The 20,277-nt window shown below is 45.6% G+C and overlaps 1 protein-coding gene across 2 annotated transcripts in view; it reads right to left on the minus strand.

Moving 5' to 3' along the window:
* LOC126036146 (phospholipid-transporting ATPase FetA-like) overlaps positions 1-20,277 on the minus strand; it is a 75,843-nt gene that overhangs the window by 46,045 nt on the left and 9,521 nt on the right. For both annotated transcript variants that reach the window (XM_049795557.1, XM_049795558.1), the window contains exon 3: positions 9,553-9,611. In XM_049795557.1, the coding sequence (XP_049651514.1) occupies positions 9,553-9,611 (59 nt within the window). The remainder of the gene's footprint in view (positions 1-9,552; positions 9,612-20,277) is intronic.

Here is a 20,277-nt window from a genome sequence, read left to right on the forward strand (position 1 = left end):
GCTCCTCGATCTGTCTTCTTCAAATCAGAGAAAGACCCAAGCTCAAGATTACAGAACTGGGTATTTTCTTCCGCACAGATCAGAGCACTCTGGTCAAATTCTTGCCACCTGATAGACAAACTCAATCCATTGTAGCGAGCCCACCAGCTTGGGCTGTCCCTTCAATTTTCAGGTGTGCTAAACTTTCTTTTCATATGGAATTTATCAAGCACTCATCCAGGTTTAGTCCTGGAAGAATGTATCCCATCTGTTGCCAACACATCTGAAGTTTTCCCCCTAGAAGTTCTCCAGAAGATGCCTATTAACCCCCTCGCAGGGAACCTAAGGTGTGACAGCACGAGGAAGCAGATATTACAGTGCACCTTCGTTCAGTAACAGATTTGCTCGTTCAATGGAAGAGAAAACAGTGGTTGTAGTATTGTAATAGCCTTTAGATATTGCTAAGATGGTGGGAGGGCAGGAGCTGCTAAGTATGAATCACAGGCCACTTCCAATCCATGCATTAATCCAGAATCTCAGCATCTAAGCTGACACATATCATCATGTTTTCACCATTAAACCAATTATTTAAGAGTACCACTGTAAGTTGCGTACGGGGAAGCTATTCCATTTTAGGCAGTTACTGGATTTCGCTCTGTCCAGACACAAAGTACGGCAACATTCTTCAGCATTAACTTCATGTTTTATCCCTTGTACAAGCCAAAGAATAAGTCTCTGAAAGAGCAGAGATGGAAACGCCCTTCATGGAAGAGCTAGCCAAATCCTCCCATTGATTGCACTCCAGCAAGAAAAGATGTTTATCAGTGATCATCATATAAACAAAATTGCCTGTCTCCTGGCATCATGTAGCCATCTCTGGGTGTGGTTAACTCTGCCTGTGATCTAAAAGACATTACACATAGTTAAATTTGGTTTATTTCAAAATTCTTCACCATGGGATATATGCTGCGCACAGGCTTCACAGACACTGCTAAAACAGAAGCAATGGAATAGCAGCATCCTCTGCAAACGCCAGCATACAGAGAACTAAATTGCTTGACAAGTCTGTGTCCACCAGACACAGACTCTGGCAGATTTTTTAACAAAAACTGGATCTAAAGATGCTCCATGCCCACTAATCTGAAGAAAAATATCATGACCACTTCAGAAAAGAGCAGACAGTAGCTGCAGGAAAAAGTAAGTGCAGGGGACTCGACCTTTGTGCGTCAACAGATTTCGGAGGGTCACATACAACATGGGAAAAACTACTCAGTAAACACGTAAAGTTTATAGATCTTTGCCTGCAAAAATCTCAGAGGGGGATAAGAAAAGAATGGGAGTGGTTTATTTCAATTCCTGCCTTCTATTTCTGTCCATTAATTACGTCAGGAAAACCACTGAATGAACCAGAGCCATTCATTTTGTTTCCTATTGCCATTAGGGATGGTAAAAACCCCAGACATAACAGCTTCCAAATGCTTAACTGCAGGAATCTGGTCCTCCAGTATTTTCTCCATAGTAGTTCAGAATTGTGATATTGTTTGACACACACAGTCTTTTGGGACATTGGGACACTACAGGCCTCAGGGTAGGGACAGGGAGTATTACAGTGGATCTTCTCATTATTCTAGACTTATAATTAAACCTAACCACCAGAAAAAAAGAATTCCTCATAATCACTCTGAAGATTTCTCATTCAACAACTAACTTGTTCAGGGTCCTCAGGGGCTAAAGGAATATAAAAACAAACCAGGGATAACTTCAGCCTTTCCAATTCAAAGCTCTGCATTCCCACATCATGGATACAGTTGAAGCTCTGTGTAAGATATAATTTATGTTTTCATGCAACGCTCCAGACCTGCCTGCTTTGACAGCTCGGGCTCTTGATTGACTACAGGGAAATCTCAGTTGGCCTTTGCTTTTATCTTATCCGACTCCATGATGCTTAACACCATCACACCCTGTCACCCCTTTAGAGCTGTACCAGCACATGACTCTGGGGCAGGAGGGGTACTACGGGAACCTGCTGCACCACAGTGTGTTAAACAGTCCATACACAGCCACCATTTTATAAGCAATGCCTCTAATGCATCATCTGCCTTAGCTCCCGCATGCTCTGCCTTCAATGAGGAAGACTCCCATATGGGAAAAGTGATGGAGAGGAAATATCCTTGAAGTAGCAATTAAGAGGCCTTACTGGAACTTCTGTTTCTGCTGTAGATTTATAAAAATCAAATAGCTAAGAAAAACAGCTCTATGGGCCAAGCACAAAGATGCGAATCCAGATCTTTATACTTATTCCCACATCTGCCCTACACTTCTGATTGACCATCGGCAGCCTCTGCATGCACTTGTGTCCTAAATGAATAGGCTTGAGCGTGGCTATCCACCATCAGCCTCAAGCTCTCCAGATGCAAAGCTTGACACGAGAGCAACGTTGTCTGTGGGTGAGGGATTATTCTCATCTGCTCTTTTCAGGGGCTAGATTCACACCTCCTGGAGGTGTGACTCCACCAAAATGTTGTCCCTAAGAATAGTGCTCATCGCGCCACAGTTATAAAAGTCCAGATCTGGTGGATGATCTGTTACTTTGGGGGTGTTTTCAGAAGCCCGCCTGTGACGTCCAACCACAGGCAAATGCTCAGCAGATGGCTCCTACCTTTGTTTGCTGAGCAAACAGATCAGCTTCTCATCATAAAAGTCACTGGAAATAAGAGACAAAGCTGCTTTTGTGGCTAAATTACAGGGGCTAAAGGGTGATATCCAGAAACGACAGGGTATGGCAAGGTATTGGCCACCTGAATTTATACCCCTGGCTCAGTGACATATTAGTTTCTAGCAGATGGACAACCTGGCCCAAAGCAAATTTTAGCAAAACCTTGGCGATCCTGCAGGGAGGTGTTGTGCCACAACACCTGGCCATTTCACTGGTACCTGTGTAGCACAAGGTACAGAGGGATGAAGCAGCTGAGAAGAAGAAATGGCTTTCCCAGGTGCTTTGATAAAGCCTTGCAAGGAGACAGCAGAAGCACAATTCTATGGCACTTTGTTTAACTGCGGCAGTGCAATTTGAAAGCACACAGACGCCATATGCAGAAATGTGACCATAGGGCTGTGAATGTGCTCAAGAACATATTTAATAAACTCATGTAACAGTGCATATGGTGCCACTGAGGCTTTGTTTTCATACGGAGTACAAAATAGTCAGACCAGATCAGTTTTAAGGCTACCAAGTTCATTGCCATATTCTTGAAGGTGGGCAGCAGCCCCAGCTCAACAGAAGACTGCGAAAGGCCAACATGATGCTGATGGTGTTCATCTGGTCCTTGTAAAGATCTCATCCTGACTCCCAGAAGTAAAAGACTGGCCAAACACCAGAAATAAAAAGATCCATATCCAGCCCACAATACTCTTTCTTTTGTTGCTTTTTTTCTTGGGTTTTTTTTTTTGGTTTGGTTTTTTTTTGTTTGTTTTGATTTTTCTTTTTAACAGCTTTGGGAATGTCTTACATATGTAACCCCTTGACCTCCTCTTGGCAGCAATAATGTAGTGAGTTCCAGGATCCCATCGCACATTGGGTATTCCAGGAAAATCTCTAGGAAAATGTGGTCCCTGGTTGTGTTTTCCTATTCTCTTCCTTCTGCCCGGTGTCATCCTGTTACAGAGCAGTTAATCATCTCTGTGTTGAGTGTCCTCATCATGGTGGTGCAGAGGAGGACATGGAGGCAGATGGAGGTGGCATGGCTTGATGACCTCACACCATCCCTCACAGGCAGGCCAAGTACGGGATCTAAATGTCTTGTCCCTTAATCATCTCCTTCGACTACACTGCCTTCTCCTCCCGCTCAGCTCAGTACCTGAAGCTGCTGGGAGAAGGGAAGGGAAGGGCAGAGCACTGCCAAGTGGTGCAGAGCTGGCAAACTCCAAACCACCATACCCTGTTCATTAAGGTCTCACACAACCAGACTCCCAAACAATACAGCAGGAATTTTGTCTCCATGAGATTTAAGCTGAGATGAAGAGTGGAGGACTTGGTCCAAAGGAGCCTATGGACTTCACTGCAGCTCATGTCTGGCACAGCTCAACCTTTCTGTGCTTGTCAGGGCCCTAATATGCCTTAAGGGCCTTGACCTCACCTGGTGTCTCTATCCACAACCCCTGTCCAGGGCTCAGGAGCTCACTTATGCCCAGACATGGGCCTTCAGTCCTTCCCTAAGCTATGCTGTACGAGTACCAGTCTCCAGCCTGACAACTGTCCTAGTTTCCCAGATGGACCTATGGTGTAGTCTTGTCTTCAGCCTTGTCTTCCGCTGCTCCTGACTGGGGTCTCTAGGTGGACCCTGGACCTGGTTCATCACCTCACCTTGTCTGGGATGCTCCGAATGGGCCCCATTACTAGCATCCTGCCCTGTCCCCCCCAGCCAGATGCTGCAGAACTGCACCCTGGTCAGTATGGGCATTGCTTGCGCTGGGGTCACCCTCGGGTCCCAGCTTTTCCCCTCTCGTAGGGCAGTCCTGCTCTGGCTGTTGCCTGGCAGCGCCTCAGCTGATCGTCGGATGAATCCAGCTAACAACTTCCTAATCCCAGAAGGAACAGTGCAGGTTGCTGCTGTAGCTATTCCTTCAGGGGCTACTTAGACCACTTTTCTGTCTCGCATGATCAGACAACACTCCCTTCAGCCTTGAGCATGACGAACACTGGGAAATATTTGCAGGTTGACATGGGAAGAGAAGGCAGCTGTTGCTACCATCCTGACCACATTGACAAGGTCCGTGAGGATAACCCACCAGGCAACCTTCTCAGATTGAAGCATGCAAGCAGAGGAGGTGGAGCAGAGTCTGAGCCCGCTACAGAAGCTCCTTGCTCTCTGATTAAATTTCAAAGATTTAAGAACCCCACTGCTGATCCAGCCCAGGGCAAAGTGTATTTGCCACAGGAAGTTATATACATCCCTCCTGTTTCACTAGAGAATTCACCAGGTGACCAGAGAGAACAAAAGCAGAGTCCAGCAGCCCCCTTGCTGCTGGTCCTGCAGAAAGGATGCTGGTTTGACCCTAGATCCTGATCCAAGATGAAATTTATCATTGACTCATGGGCCCTGCATTTCCTCTCCTATTGTCTGAAAGCCAATTTCAAAGTTGTTTTCACAGCCCTTCGTGACGTCCCAGTGCAGCTGTGCTAAATTCCAGTATGAAAGCCAAGGAATAAAAGGGAATTGGGATCAGAATGAACATTAAAGGCCTCCAGAAGAGATTTTTCTTCTCCAGAGTGTTGATAGACAGAGAGCCATCCATGGTGGACCCACATAGGGCGGTCCCCTCTGCAGCTGTGCTAGGGACAGTGCAGGCAGACTGGGGACAGGGCAGCCAGATTGAATTGCCTCAGATAAGAACCTTGGTTAAAGCCCTTTAAGCTTGCTGGACCACATCTGGCACCCTGCTTTTCACTTTATTTCTGTCTTTACACAGGCAAATCTCCTACTGAAGTCAGGAAGGATCTTGCTGTCTGCAGTGTGGATAAACATGGGATTAGGACTTGACACTTCATTTTTACTGACCTATATTGAGTCCGTTTTTGTGCTGCACTAAGTCCCTTTGCATGCCACTCATTCACACTTGGTTTCTGAGTCATTCCTAACTAATTTTGTGAGCTGGTGGGTAGTTCATACCTTCACACTCAGCCCTTCCAGTTAACTGCACAGCACTTTGTTTTAAAGTTTATTTTTTCTAAGCTACTGTGTTCTCGCTGTGCAGGATAAGGCCAAGGATGTCTGAGACTGCACCAGCCTGAGAGCTCTAGTTTCAGCTTCAGTCTTCACACAAATTCCAAATAAATCCCAACCTACCCAAGCACTGCCACTGCTTGAAGCTGCTGCCTTTAATCACAGGAACCTCCTATTATTTAATCACAGCAAAAACCATCAGAAGATACATAAGAGGCTCCTTCAGGTAAAAGACACTTCCCTTGTCCCCCTCTCAGTCTGTACTGCCTCTGTTCACACAGATGAAGGAGACCACCCCAATTTTCCAGCACACTGGATGACACATCTCATATGCCCACAGGACGCATCCAGTTCTCCCTCTGAAACTGTCCCTTGGCCTCACCACCGTGAAGCCTCTGTTCTAAGGGGATTTCCCCTATGTGCAGTTCTATCCACCTCTTAGCCTCATCCTACCCTATCATTCCAGCCTCCCGCACCGTCCAACCCTCCTGCCCAGCCAGCGGTCAGCTGAAGATGCTCAACGACTGGAGCAGTGTGGCAGGGACACACTGCTGCTTGGCCTCTTGTGTGTTTTCCAATGAGCTCTGGGAGTGAATATGCCCTCTCAAGTCTCCTGCAAGTCCAAGTGCAATGGATCTGGACGTGCCCTTGCATGCATTGGCAGACATGGCTTTCCACGGTGCAGCATCAGGTTCCTGCAAAGCTGGTTTGAGCGTACTTGGGAGTCTTGCTTCATACCAGGAGGGCCAGCTTCCAGCAGCTGCCAGAGCTGATGTCAGACTCCACACACAACACAGTTTTCAAGCCTTTCTCAGCTCCTCTCTTCTCCCTTCACAGATATACTGTAGACTTTGCACCGTGAAGGAACGACAACCACCAGCTGTTCAGGGACAACACACCCACCTCTGATTGTACTTTCCCACTTCCCTGTTTTCACTGAGACTAAACGAGGACAAAGCAGCTCTATACCTTTGATCCATGCCTACATAATAGAAACTCTCTTTTTAGTGACAGGCTTGAACCTTCACTCCAGCTGTGACATACAGCCTGGCTGCAGCAGTAAGGCAACACACTATGCCTCTGCTTGCATTTCCCTTTCTTTTCCTTACTGGCCTCTCTCAGCAACTGCCTCACCCCAAAGAAACATTTACCACCTCACCTAGCTTTGTTACAAGAACCTGTTCTATAGGTTTTTATGGCTAACATGGCCTTAAGTTACAAAGTAAACCTCACTCCTGTGACTTGTTTTCATTGCCTAAAATACTTTCTCAGCTTTGTTATATTGCTGGGTTTCCTTCCAGTTTTTGCACAGTGTCCCTTTTATCTGGCTGGAATAGCTATTGGTGCAACCTTCCTTGTGCCTCAAGAGAAGACAAGACTCCTGTTCAGGAGGACAAGGACTAACAGTCCTCACTGTGGGACCAAGAGCTGGAGAACAGCTGTTCTCCTCCTGGCTCTATAAAGAAGACTCAAGTCACCGTGTGGCTGCCCACATATGCCAATTCTCACGTCCCACAGAGCTGAGCACCACAATGAAGCACAGACAATCCAAACGTTTCTGTTGTTTGCTTGTAAACAGGTCAAATTAAATACATGAAGGTGGGAAGACGTATTGAGGGAGGACTGTGGCTGCAGGAGACAGAAATTACTCAGTCCAGAAAACGTCAACATGCTGAGAGGCAACCGAGCCTAATAGCTGCTGTGCCCGAGCACCCCAGGGCAGGATCTGGCATTGGACATTCTTGGTCCCCCTGGATCACATCCTAGTGCTTAGCAGTGCAAACCCACTGTGTTTAGACAAATCTGCACGTGAGGAAGGGGCCCAGATTTGACCCTTGCAGTGGACTACAGGACTGGAAGAACTTTCAGGAGCATCATGCATATGTTAATGGAAGGGTACCAGGAGACTATCTCACTTCTTGGCATCTCCAGATGCAAGCAGCAATCTACAGCATGGGATCTGAAGTAAATTATGAGCAAGGTTAGTCCTTTTCATACACCATGGCAAGGTGGGTTTAATAAATTGAAGTTTTCCCAGGACTTACTGGAAATAAGCAGCCGAGGACATCATATGCAGCCCAGGACATATACATACACATATACATATACAGCCCCATACAGTTAGAGCAGTGCTTGCGTCACCACTTAAAGCCTTTTAGTACCTCATCACCCACTCACCATTTCAAGGGTTGGCTCTTTCTGGACAGTTTTCTAGATTTCCTAAGTCTCAGCCTACGCTGGACTCCAGAAATCATGAGCCACAGCTGACTAAAATGAGGGGTAGGATTACTGAAACTGACTGCCAAGTTTTAAGATTATATTGAGCTGGCTTTTTGGCTGCCTCCACTTTTACACCTAATCAATAGACTCTTGTGGAAACCCTCCAGAACTCTCCTTAATTTTGGTTATTTGCAAATCCTTGGACATGTAAGCAATCAGCTGGGAAGCAGTGACATGCAAAGTCAGCCTTATGAAAGGCTTTTCACAGAAATAGGCTCAGAACCCGAAGAGCTGCTTATTCTCTCTATGCTGACATCATTGTATATCTCCTTCCTGCTTCCCTGCCCCACTGCTGCACATAGTATACATTGCAATTATTCAATGAAAGATCACAAATCTGAACGTAGTGGTAATACCCACCCCAGTAGTCTAATGGCAGATTCTGTGCAAATCAAATGCACTTTCCCAGTCTCAAATCACCAGGTTTGTTAAGGCATTTGTGCTGCATAGTCCTGTACATATATTAACTACAGCGCATTTCACCTTCAGGACACATGCAGCAGCTCTGTACCTAGGAAGTCTCTAACCTGTGTTGGTTAGTTCATGGATGAAAGGTGACCACTGAGAACCATCCAGTTCATGTTGCCAACAGATCAGCTACATTAAGATCCTTAGACAGAGCTGTTGGCAAGTCAGACTTTCTAGCTCGTGAGAAATTACAGTGTTCTGAAATACTGAGTTTTTCCAGTTGTTAGTGAGAAAATACTTGTCATGTTCCTAAACCAAAACATGATTCAAAGGATCTCCTGAGTAAAACTGAAGGATGAATTTCACCACTGGAATTCAGATATGCAGAGGACAAAAATTCACAAAATTCATTTCACTATCAGTTGGCAGCTGCAAACACTTTGAAAGAATGCAGCTTCAGTATTGTCTCACAGGGGAGATGACCTTGCAGACAGGCAGTACAGGTCTAGCAACTGAGCTACCCATCCTCTGCATACAGTATCAGCAAATGGTCCACAAGCTTTGGAAATCAAGTTGCCAAAGGGGCTGCCTGGCACTGTAGCCTGGCAGACGTGGGTCACAGCCAGCCCATGTCATGATGCTCCTTGGAGTCACAGATTTCATGGCACAATGTGAACCTAAGTAGGCTGTGAAGGAGCTGGAAATAAAGCTGGCAGGAAGCCACAAAGGCCAGATTCAAAACCTTCCTGCCAGAAAGGAGGTGAGGTGAGGAACTGACACATTTCCTTTAATGTTTTACTTTAAATGGAGACACATTTCCAACAGAAAACTTCCCCCAGATTCCTTTGCTGAAAGGATCCTGCAAACCGTTTGACTCACAAATAATTTTCTGGAAGTGTGTGAAGTCACTGTGTTATGCTTTTCCAGCATTAGGTCTCTTTCAACTGCCCATTCACACTGTTGATTTCAAAGGCAGAGCTACTTATGGTTGACTCGGCAATGAACCAACTCTGATGGTTCATCTGGTATATGTTGCCCTGTTTGCAGAGTCATAGCTAGCTTGCAGTCATGTCACCCCCCTGAAACAACATTCAAGACATGAAGCAGATGCAGCTACTTCTGTGACTACATCTGCATGAAACAACATTTGCTGGTTACTTACAGCATATTCAAACTGCAGATTAAAATCCCTGTTGTTTGCTTGAAGTTGTCTCTCTTCCTCTGTAAAGAAGAGAAAACACATCAGACATGCTTGAAGGTAAGCAGAGTCAATACAGATATGAACGAAGCATCTGAAAATGCAAGCAGAGCTGCTTAAAGGTAATCAATGCCACCAGGAATCTGTGCTCTGGGCTAACCGCTCCATGTCAGGGAATTAAAGAGGCTGGTGACACTGACAGAGCAGCACTGTGCACAGATACCATAGCGCTCCAAGCCCATACTCCAGGTCTCCTCTGCCCACAACCCCCTGCAACACCAGCACTGGTTTTATAGGTTGTTCACCTCCTCCTGGGTAACCATTAGCATTTAACTAGTGGTGCTCACTATTCCTGCCCTGCTCCACCTCTTCGCTCGAAGTCTCTGGGGCTGTTGCCATCAGTCTGCTGTTAGTGCACTTCCTCCAGTACAAATGCACCTCCTAGCATCATCCCACAGATGGGACATCACCACCATAGCTATCATGAAATCAAAAACTACTGGAAGGGATTTCAAAAGGTCATCATACCTATACTCTACCTCAAGACAGGGTCGTGCCTGTCATTCCCAATAAATGTTCTAGAAAGATCCAGTGATGGCTGTTCTTCACACAGCCTATTCCAGGACTGCAGTGTCCCTCTCCTAGGGGAGTTTTTTTCCCCATTATCTGACATACATAAAACTCATTACTTCGATTTAAACAAATGATATCTTCTCCTGGGATGGACAACTGTGCTCTTCTGCTCCTCCTCAGTTCCTTGTTCTTGCCAAGGACACAGCGCACAGGTGAGTTCATTATGTGTTGAAGGCTGCTATGCCTTACTGTAGTCTTCTCTTCCCAAGGCTAAGCAACTTCAGATTCTTCAGGCACTTCTTATGGGTCAATCCGTCAGAAGTAGCATCACTCTTCCTGCTCTGCAGTGGACTTCCCAGCTAGTTTACCTCATTCTGGATGTGCAGTGGCCAAAATGGGCTGTAGTTTGCAGCTGAGGCCTTACCAAAGTGGACCGGAGCACAAGACACACTCCACCTACCTTGTGGACAATGCATATTTGACATGGGAATTCACCTAGAAGTAATTTAAAATAATATCTTTATGCACCACCAGCACGCAGCTAACGGCATTCCAGAATATGATCCATTTTGGCAGATTCTTTCTGGCAGAGCCGATGCCCCATCAGGGAATGCAAATCTTTCATTTGTCCTTGCTGAACTGCATCCAAATTTTTTCAGACTATTTCTCCAACTAGTCAATTCTAATCCAATCTTTCAGAGCACTTGTATCTCCTGCCAGTGTGGTGCCGTTCACAGATTTACTTTATTCTGCCACTCAATATGTAGAAGAAAATACTGAATACCAGACTCTGGATACATCCCTGATGAATCTTTCAAGTTTCATAATCAGTCATAGATAACTATTGTCAGTGTATTTTTTTTCTGAACAGTCTGGCACTCGCTGTGTGGTGATTTTTATCTCAAGCATGTATCTCCACTTTACTTGTAAAAATGCCGTAAGTGACAGTCAAAATACATGACAGCTATCTAAGGCTTTTTCCCTAGCCCTCTGGCTACCACTAATACAGAATTAATTTTGGTTTGATGCAGTTTTCCAGGACTGCTGACTATTAATCCACTCTTCCCCACACACACACTTCTAGTTACTTTGAAGTGGTTTGTTGGATTGTCTTAACATTTACCCAAGAAGTGAAGCTAATATATCTATAATATAGATATATTTTCAGCTTTTCTTTCCCCCCTGTTTCAAGACAGATGCTGTGCTTGCTCTCTTCCTAGTCTTCTGAACTTTGCCTGTATGTGCACCAGAAACTCCCAAAGGCAGCGTTGCTTCAGGCCATGCTCTACCTTATCCAGCCAACCCATTCCCTCTCTATTCCAGCCCCAAACCTCCCACCTTCTCCTCTGTTTCTGGCAACTATTATATTAGAAGTCCAAAGAGAAAAAAATCCAAACCCCAGTTTTTTTAGCGTTATTAGCTAGCCTTTTTTCCCTGAGTAGCAGACATAAACCGTCTTTGATCTCCCTCTTACTAGAAGGGTTACAGAACCCCAGAGATCGCAACCCTTACAGAACAACTTTTATTGCCCTTTATGTCCTCAATAGCTTTTTTGTCCCTTTGAGCCTTTGCCACACAGTTTCTGCTGGATAAAACAAGCTGCTTTACACCTTCTAGAGGCATCCTTCCTCTGCCTGAAGTCAGTGAGGAGCTTGTGATTTTTCCATTTTACTGACCCTTCTGAGGCCAACCCTGGAAGATGATAACTTATACCTGTGCCCTTAATATCAATTATTTAAGGAAATGACAGCTCTGCTTAATTGTCCCTCCACCCCAGGTTTCCTTCCCACGAGATCTTCATATTTACTGAAGATTTCCTTCTTGGAAGTCCATTTTAAACACTTTGCTATTGTCACTTTTTCCTAAGTATCATACTGTCATTTCATAATCATTCCCATTTACACTCCCTCCTACTTTTACAGGACCAGCCAGCTCCTCCCTGTTGGAGGGAATCAGTTCTGGAACAGCCTTCTCTCTAGCTAAAATATTACCCACCTCTGCACCAAAACACTGTGTCAGCTGAACAGGTCATGTTCCCCTATACTCCCCTCCAACTCTGCCTCTGCATAGCTAGAATTCTTCATTTACCACCATGCCCTGTCTCTCAGAAAACTTTTTTTTTTTCCCCACAAAAGACTGACCTTCTTGGTTTGTTATGCCTGTGTTCTTTACCCTTGTAGCATTACTCAGAGATCTGTGATTTGTTCATCTCTTTCTTCATGCTGGATCTCAGAGCACATGGACATACAAGGAAAACCTGTTAGCCTTCCAGGATAAGCTTTATTCTTTTCTATTAATATTCCAGCCTCATGAGTTTTTCCAGCATGTGTCTATTACACCTATTAAATAATGTGTTAAGACATCAAGTTCTTCCTGTTAATTCACTCTTGCATTCACAAACATCTAAGCTATTCAGTGCATTGACTGCTATCCTTGCATCCCTAATTTTTAAGCCCTTTTTCAGATCACCATTTTTTTTGGTCCCTGTTTGTGGGCTGTTTTCATCAAGGCCTCTAATTACTAATGTAAAGCTATGTTAGCGGGTAAATGTGCTTTTCCCTTAACTCACACACATCTAGCTGCATCAGGCATTTTCGAATCTACTGCCATCTGCCCCAGCTGAGTGATTCAGACCAACCACAGAGGCTTCATTCAAGACCCTCAAAGTGCTTAATCCTTCACTGCTTTCCTCCGACACATTTTTCTCATCTTTCACAATGGAGAGAACAATGTACAAAGAGATCACAGTAACTTTTCTGGTGTCCCAGAGGAAAACAGAAGCAGAGCTCAAGAGGTCGAGGCTTGCAGGGCTTCAACTATTGTGTTATGTGCCCCTTCAGGAATTTTCATGAGAGCAACCAGTATTATCAAAGCAGACAAAAAGTAGAGCTATTTGTTAAAATCAGAACTTCCCAACACTCGTGTGTTTCCTCTCGTACAGTAAGGACTACTCTCATCCCATCCCCAGGGGCTCCAAGTCTAGTCCTGGAATAAACGCCACAGAAAAGATAAATGGCTGTAATGTAAATAGGAATAGATGACAAAGCTCGAAAACCTTCTGGGCTGTGGAGGCATGCTTGCAAAGCCCGTGCTAGTCCTGGGAAGGGCAACCAGCAGGCAGAGGCAGAGCTGTTTGCATGCACCATGCGCTTACATGGAGCAGCATGAGCAAGCCACAGACCTGTGGTGACCCTGAAACGAAAGGCTGAACACTCACAGGGGACAACATTGTCTGGGCTGCTCACAGCTGGCAGGTCTGCCCAGCTGCCACACCAGAAGGAGCTATGGAAATGCTTGATGGACAGAGAGGCATGAAGACCTCCAGAACTGCCAATCTGGGCTGGAGCCCTTTGGGTATCTCTTCCCTTGCCAGCACATGAGACACGGGGCACACGGTAGAGCCTCGGGGTCACACGGCAGTTTCTGAGGCGCTCTAAAGTTCTCAGTGACTTTTTGTTTTTCATAGGCAGGGCAGCCCTTGAGGGGACTGCGCACAGAAACAGACACCCAAGTGCTGCTGGCAGCAGCTGGACGTGCCACAAGCTCCTTTGCTCTCCCCAGGGCTTGCTGGGGGAGTGAGGATCTGTCCCCCTTCCTCAGCCTGCCCCCAGGGTCTGTGGAGCCAGGGAAGAGGCACTTGGCACGTGCATTTGAATTCAAGGATCTCAAATGCTCCTAGAAAGAAACCATGCGTGTATCTGCTCCAGTGAGGAAAGGAGCCTGGCTTCTCACCACGGTGAGAGATGTACTCTCCAAGAGGAATGGCTGACTTTTAGGTGAGACACACAAATAGCTGCAAACAGCTTAGGGATGGTGCAGAAATATGGAGCAGTGGGACGTGAAACAGAACAGCAAATGAAACTCACACAAGGCATTGCACTCCTGTGCCTGATTGTATGGTACCTAAGGGCAGGTTTTTTAGGACAACCCATTTCTGAAGGCCCCAGATAGCTATGAACCTGGTTCAAAACTGAATGGAAAGTCTCTGGCCTGCCATACGCATCCATCCCTCTCAGAGGTGGTGTCCCTAAAGGCCATGTATTGGCTTTGTGTGCCAAGGTTTTGGTAGTGAGGGGGCTACAGGGGTGGCTTCTGTGAGAAGCTGCTGGAAGCTTCCCCTGTGTCCAACAGAGCCAATGCCAGCTGCCTCCAAGACAGACTTGCCGCAAGCCAAGGCCGAGCCCATCAGTAATAGTGGTAGCACCTCGGTGATAACAGATTTAAGAAGGAAAAAAAGTTGCTGGGACACAAAAACAGCAGGTGGAGAGAGGAGTGAGAACATGTAAGAAAAACAACCCTGCAGACCCCAGGGTCAGTGAAGAAGGAGGGGGAGGAGGTGCTCCAGACGCTGGAGCAGAGATTCCCCTGCAGCCCGTGGTGAAGACCCTGGTGAGGCAGGCTGTCCCCCTGCAGCCCAGGGAGGTCCACGGTGGAGCAGATCTCCACCTGCAGCCCGGGGAGGACCCCATGCCAGAGCAGGTGGACATGCCTGAAGGAGGCTGTGACCCCATGGAAGAGACCCACGCTGGAGAAGTTCATGGAGAACTGTCTCCCATGGGAGGGACCCCACGCTGGAGAAGGGGAAGAGTGTGATGAGTCCTGCCTCTGAGGGAGGATGAAGCGGCAGAAATAAAGTGTGATGAACTGACTGTAAACCCCATTCCCCATCCCCCCGCACCACTGGGGGGGGAGGGGGGGGGGGATAGGTAGAGAATCCGGGAGTAAAGTTGTGCCCGGGAAGAAGGGAGAGGTGGAGGGAAGGTGTTCTGAGATTTGGTTTTATTTCTCATTACCCTACTCTGGTTGACTGGTAATAAATTGAGTTAATTTTCCCCAGGTTGAGTCTGTTTTGCCTGTGATGGTAATTGGTGAGTGATCTCTCCTGTCTTTATCTCAACCCACAAGCCCTTTGTTATATTTTTCTCTCCCCTGTCCAGCTGAGGACGGGGGAGTGAGAGAACAGCTTTGGTGGGCACCTGGCGTTCAGCCGGGGTCAACCCACCACAGGCCAAAATACAAGGCTAATTTCTAGTGGCGAGGTTTTAATTTTCCTTACCAGATAATGGGCAATACCTTTGGATAAAGCAAGAACAACCACAGTGAAATGCAAAGGGTGCCTCATCCAACAACATCAGCAACCAGAACTTTCTGTCCTCTGGCTGCACCAAAGGAGAACCACCATTGACCACATGCACAGGGCAACACTGCCTCAGTGGTTTTATTTTTACCAATGGAGGACCATGAGGTCCTACTGCTGTGTCTCCTACACCAGCAGTTCTCAACTATCAGAGAACAGACAACTCTTACTTGTTTCTGGAACTGTTTGGACAGAAATGAAGCCTCTTGGATGACCACAATAAACAAAAAGTTATGGAAAGTCAAGCATTACACCAGCTTTGCCTGGAAACCACAGCTCAGGGTATTTTGGCTGTAGACCCAAGCACTCATGTCTTATCATGCCCTGTTGATTCTGAAAGCATTGAGGAAAAAGGGAGGGGAAACCTGAAGAGCTATCAGATGAGAAGTTTTTCATTTCTTGAAACTTTTTTATATCTCTAAGCAGCTCAAACTTTCTCCTTCTTCAAACTGCAGTCACAAATCACTGGAAAGAAGGAATGGGATTTGTGCTCCAAGTTATCATTTCACTGCCACTGAAAACTATTCTAAATTATGCATCAGTGGAAACTCAGCATACATAAATATGGCTTAATGCCCAGTTCTTGGTCTAACCACTGAGACCAAGTCACTGGGAAAGTGGCTGTTTTCTCAGGCAGACAGATTTAGGAGCTAAACCACAGAATAACATCTGTATTTAATAAAATTAAACCCATGCCAAAAATCAGCTATAAATGTAACTGGCCAGCCCACCAGCCTTCTCCATTTAGGACTGCTGCACGGAAAAGTCCTGCAAAAGGTTAGATTCAAGGTCTGGTCAGACAGCCTGGAAATTTGTTTCTGGTTTATGCTAAGGAGTATATGCCAAGAGTAATGCTTTCAACAGGCTGTTGGAAAAATTTTGTAGATACTAGGTCTTGTGGCTCCAAGAAACAGGTTAAGGGCTGCCTGGTTTTGCCAAGTCATATACAAACTAGGGCCTGATACCTCATGCATGAAATGAACACAGCCCAATTAGGGGAGTGCCAGTGTAACTAAGCCTGACAACAGAACAGAGACAACATAAACTCTGTAAAAATAATGATCTCTGCTCCACCCTTTAAACAAGCAACCTCAAGAGCACAAACACTGCCCTGGACCAGCTACAAAGAGTGGCATCTAGGACCTGGGTTCATCTCCCCAGCTTCCCTTGCAGAGTGGCTCTTAGCAAAGCTATTAACCTTACCAATATCAAGTTGTGAAAGCCGTAACACGGTTACTCTGCTCCCAGGGGCACATATCTGACCTTCCTGAGACTGTAATTCACGTCTCTCCAGCAACAGGCTATACGCAGTCTCAGAAGACCTCCACCAGCTGCAGCACGTTTTTTGTTTCAGATCTCATGATGTGTCTCCTTCCACCTCCTGTTCCATCTCCCTCCTACTTTTGTTGACCCTACATTTGGGCTCCTCATTGTTACTCTGTGACCCAGCTTTTGGCATCACCTCTCAGCAATGGCACAAGTGCCACCTCACATCCAGCACCCAGGAGACGACCCATCTCTTCACAGGCAGAGAAATCTTAGCCCTTATTTCTGGTCTTTTCTGGGCGGTTAGTCCATGTGCACAAGTAACTGAAACCTGCCATGGTGCGTCAGTACATCCAGCCTCCCCCCAGAAAAAGAGAATTACAGTGTTCATTGAAAGGCAGCTCTATGGGAGAGGGCAAGTCATTGTAAACTGCATAAGGCACCTAAAATTGCTGTTACTAGGGAAGTTACTACACAAGCTAGTAGCCAAAATCTCTTTTCACCTTAAAGCAGTAATTGCCCCTTTTTGCCACCATAAGAGATGAAGGAAAAAGTTTCTTGATTTGCAGGTGCTATACTGGGTAGAGTCCCTACCATTAGGTTAAAGAGAACAGGATTCTTTTTTTTACAGCAGCCATATCGTAGGATTTCACATTCATAATACAGCAGTGCCTTGCTGGGATCAGAGCTGCACTGAGTGAACTCTACCCAAAACCAAAGCCAGAGGTCTTTACCCAACAAGCTCAACATTTAATATGGATCAGAGGATATAAGGGTAAAGGCAAGAGCCATACGACATGTCTGAGACTCACAGTGGTTAAATACATTTCACAGCCAGTCTGGGACACAGACAAAAGCCAAACCCTCATTACCCGAGTGTCAACCTAATGCTGTAACCTGCCCAGTGCCGGCGTGCCTGCTGCTCTGCGGCACGAAACCGAAGCCCATCCCTGCCCTGAACCACAGCCAGAGCCTGGCAGGGTGCAGCGAGCGAGGCTGGGGCAGGAGGAGCGGTGAGAACCTGGTGGGATGGAAACGGAGAAGGGGAAGGTCACAGCCAAGCCCTGCTCAGAGCAGGAGCATGCCCAGTTGCCTGGCAAACAAACTTGGGTTTTAGTATTGAGTCAAAGAAGGGGCTGTCCACCAGGGCTCCATGTTACAAAACTGCACATTTTTGACATAGAGATGCCCCCTCTTCTATGGAGCCTTCTCTGGCTGCTGTGGCTGGAGAGGATTTATGCTGGCCATCACATGCATTTTCACCTCTGAAATGGAGTTGCTTGTACTGAGTGTAAGGGATTTAATTTAAAAAAAACCTGCGGCAAGACCATTCAGAGACACCACCATAAATGGGTTTAGCCCTATTCCCTCCTGCCTGTTCTTCCACTATTAAATAAAGATCTTCTTTAGATGTCTTTTTGCTTCAGAAGAACAAGAATACTCCTTCCTCCTGAAGAAATGAAATGCAAGAAACACACTTTTGTGGTCATGGATTCTGTCTTTGGTGGTTGGTACTGAGCTCAGCCTCCTGCTAGCACTAAACAATCCCTACACGGCAACTGGAATTTCCTACCGTGGTAAAAGATTTCATATGTCCCTAGTATTAATGCAAAATTATTTTTTTTTCTAGCATCACTAACAGAGTGCCCACTTAAGGGATGTACTGACATACCTCCATTTTCATACAGCAGATGCAAGGTCTGAAATAAAAAATCTTGAGGGTGAATGGGGATTATTTCTGCCTCAGGTCCAGTAAATTTTTAATATGAAGATAGAGTTCAATATTAGATCCTGCCCTTTACTAAATGAAGTATTTGATATTAGCACCATAAGGAGAGAGAAAACAAGAAAAGAGGGCTCCAGAAGGATGCCTCAGATTTGTGCAGCATGTACAACACTCGTGGTCAAACAGCACTCTGGGTACACAGGCCTGGAGGAAGTGCTAGATAACCATAAAATGGAAAATATTCCCTTTTAGGTTATGCTGGGAAGGGTCAGAGGCTGTCTCATCTCTCCCTTTCTCTGTCTCCTGCAATAATACCAGTTTTCCTTTGCTTCCTCCTCCCAGTGATGTCTCACCCACCTGCCATGGCTCTGGGCAAGGGGTGGGGACTCACCCGTCTCAGAAATGCCTTGCAACAGATTATTTCCCAAGAACATCTACATCTTCTCATGTTTGTTTTCAGTCCACTTCAGAATGAAACTATGCATTTTTCAAATATATTAGCAGTAGAAATTATCTTTTCTTCATTTTGGAAAACTTTCATTTTAAAATCTATTCTTTTTCAAATTTGGTTTAGAATTTTATATCACTTTGTATCCTGGTTTTTGTAATAGTAGTTGACATTATTTTGACCAATATCTGCATGCCAAATCAAGCATCTGAAATAGTAATTTGTTTTTATTTTAAAAACTAGTCTGACAGTGACTGGCTGGCACATATAATTTCCTTTGCTAGAAAACACTATCTCCTAGACATGCTGGTAATGCCACAGCTTGACACAATTGCACATGTTGTTAATAACAGTGATCCACAGTGATAGGAAGTGATGTAAAAATCATAAAAATAAATACAGCTCTGAAACGAACGTTGAGAAGTTTTTCAATTCACAGTTATTTCCCTCATGGGAAATTATGTAAAAATAAATATTTTTTTCATACTCTATGTCTGTTATGGTAAGACATTTCCTATCAGGTCTGGATGGGAATCCCAGAAGGCAGCCCTATGTCTCTAGAGCCATTTTTGGGCTGCCTTCTCCACAGGGAGCTGCTACCCCTGCCAAGCTTTACCCAGAGCTCAGCTGCTCAAAATCCAGCTGCCCTGGAGAGCAGGCTGTCCCTAGCAGCAAGAAGGAAATCTCAATGGAGCTTTCCAAAAGCCCTGGTTCAATTTATATCCCTCCTCTTCCTCTCACAGTGCCCCTAGGCTGGGCTTATGGAGATGAATTTGCAGCGATGACAGCTCTTGCCACCAACTGGAAGCACACAAAAGGTTATTTGTGTAGATGAGTTCCCCCTGTTCCCTATTTCAGTTTGTTTCTGTCCTGGTTTTGACTGGGATAGAGTTAATTTTCTTTCTAGTAGCTGGTATAGTCTTATGGTTTTGATTTCGTATGAGAAGAATGTTGACAACACACCGATGTTTTTAGTTGTTGCTAAGTAGTGTTTCTCCTAAGTCAAGGATTTTTCAGCTTCTCATGCCCAGCCAGCAAGAAGGCTGGAGGGGCACAAGAAGCTGGGAGGGGACACAGCCAGGACAGCTGACCCAAACTGGCCAAAGGGGTATTCCCTACCGTGGGACGTCATGCCTAGTACATCAACTGGAAGGAAAGCTGGCCAGGACTGCTGCTTGGGAACTAACTGGCTATCGGTGGGCGAGTGGTGAGCAATTGCATTGTGCATCACTTGTTTTTTATATTCTAATTCTCTTGTTAGTATTATTATTGTCATTTTATTATTATTATCATCATTATTATTTTTTCTTCCTTTCTGTGCTATTAAACTGTCTTTATTTCAACCCACAAGTTTTACTTTTTTTCTCCTGATTCTCTCCCCCACCCCACTGGGTGGGAGGGAGGTGAGTGAGCAGCTGCGTGGTGCTTAGTTGCTGGTTGGGGTTAAACCACAACAGTTTCATAGATAGTACTTGAACATCCCCGTTCTCAAGGTATGAAGCTCCGGTGCCAAGTTAAGCTGCTGTGGGATCAAGTCAG

The sequence above is a fragment of the Accipiter gentilis genome, chromosome Z (assembly GCF_929443795.1).
Source record: "Accipiter gentilis chromosome Z, bAccGen1.1, whole genome shotgun sequence".
Taxonomy (NCBI): domain Eukaryota; kingdom Metazoa; phylum Chordata; class Aves; order Accipitriformes; family Accipitridae; genus Astur; species Astur gentilis.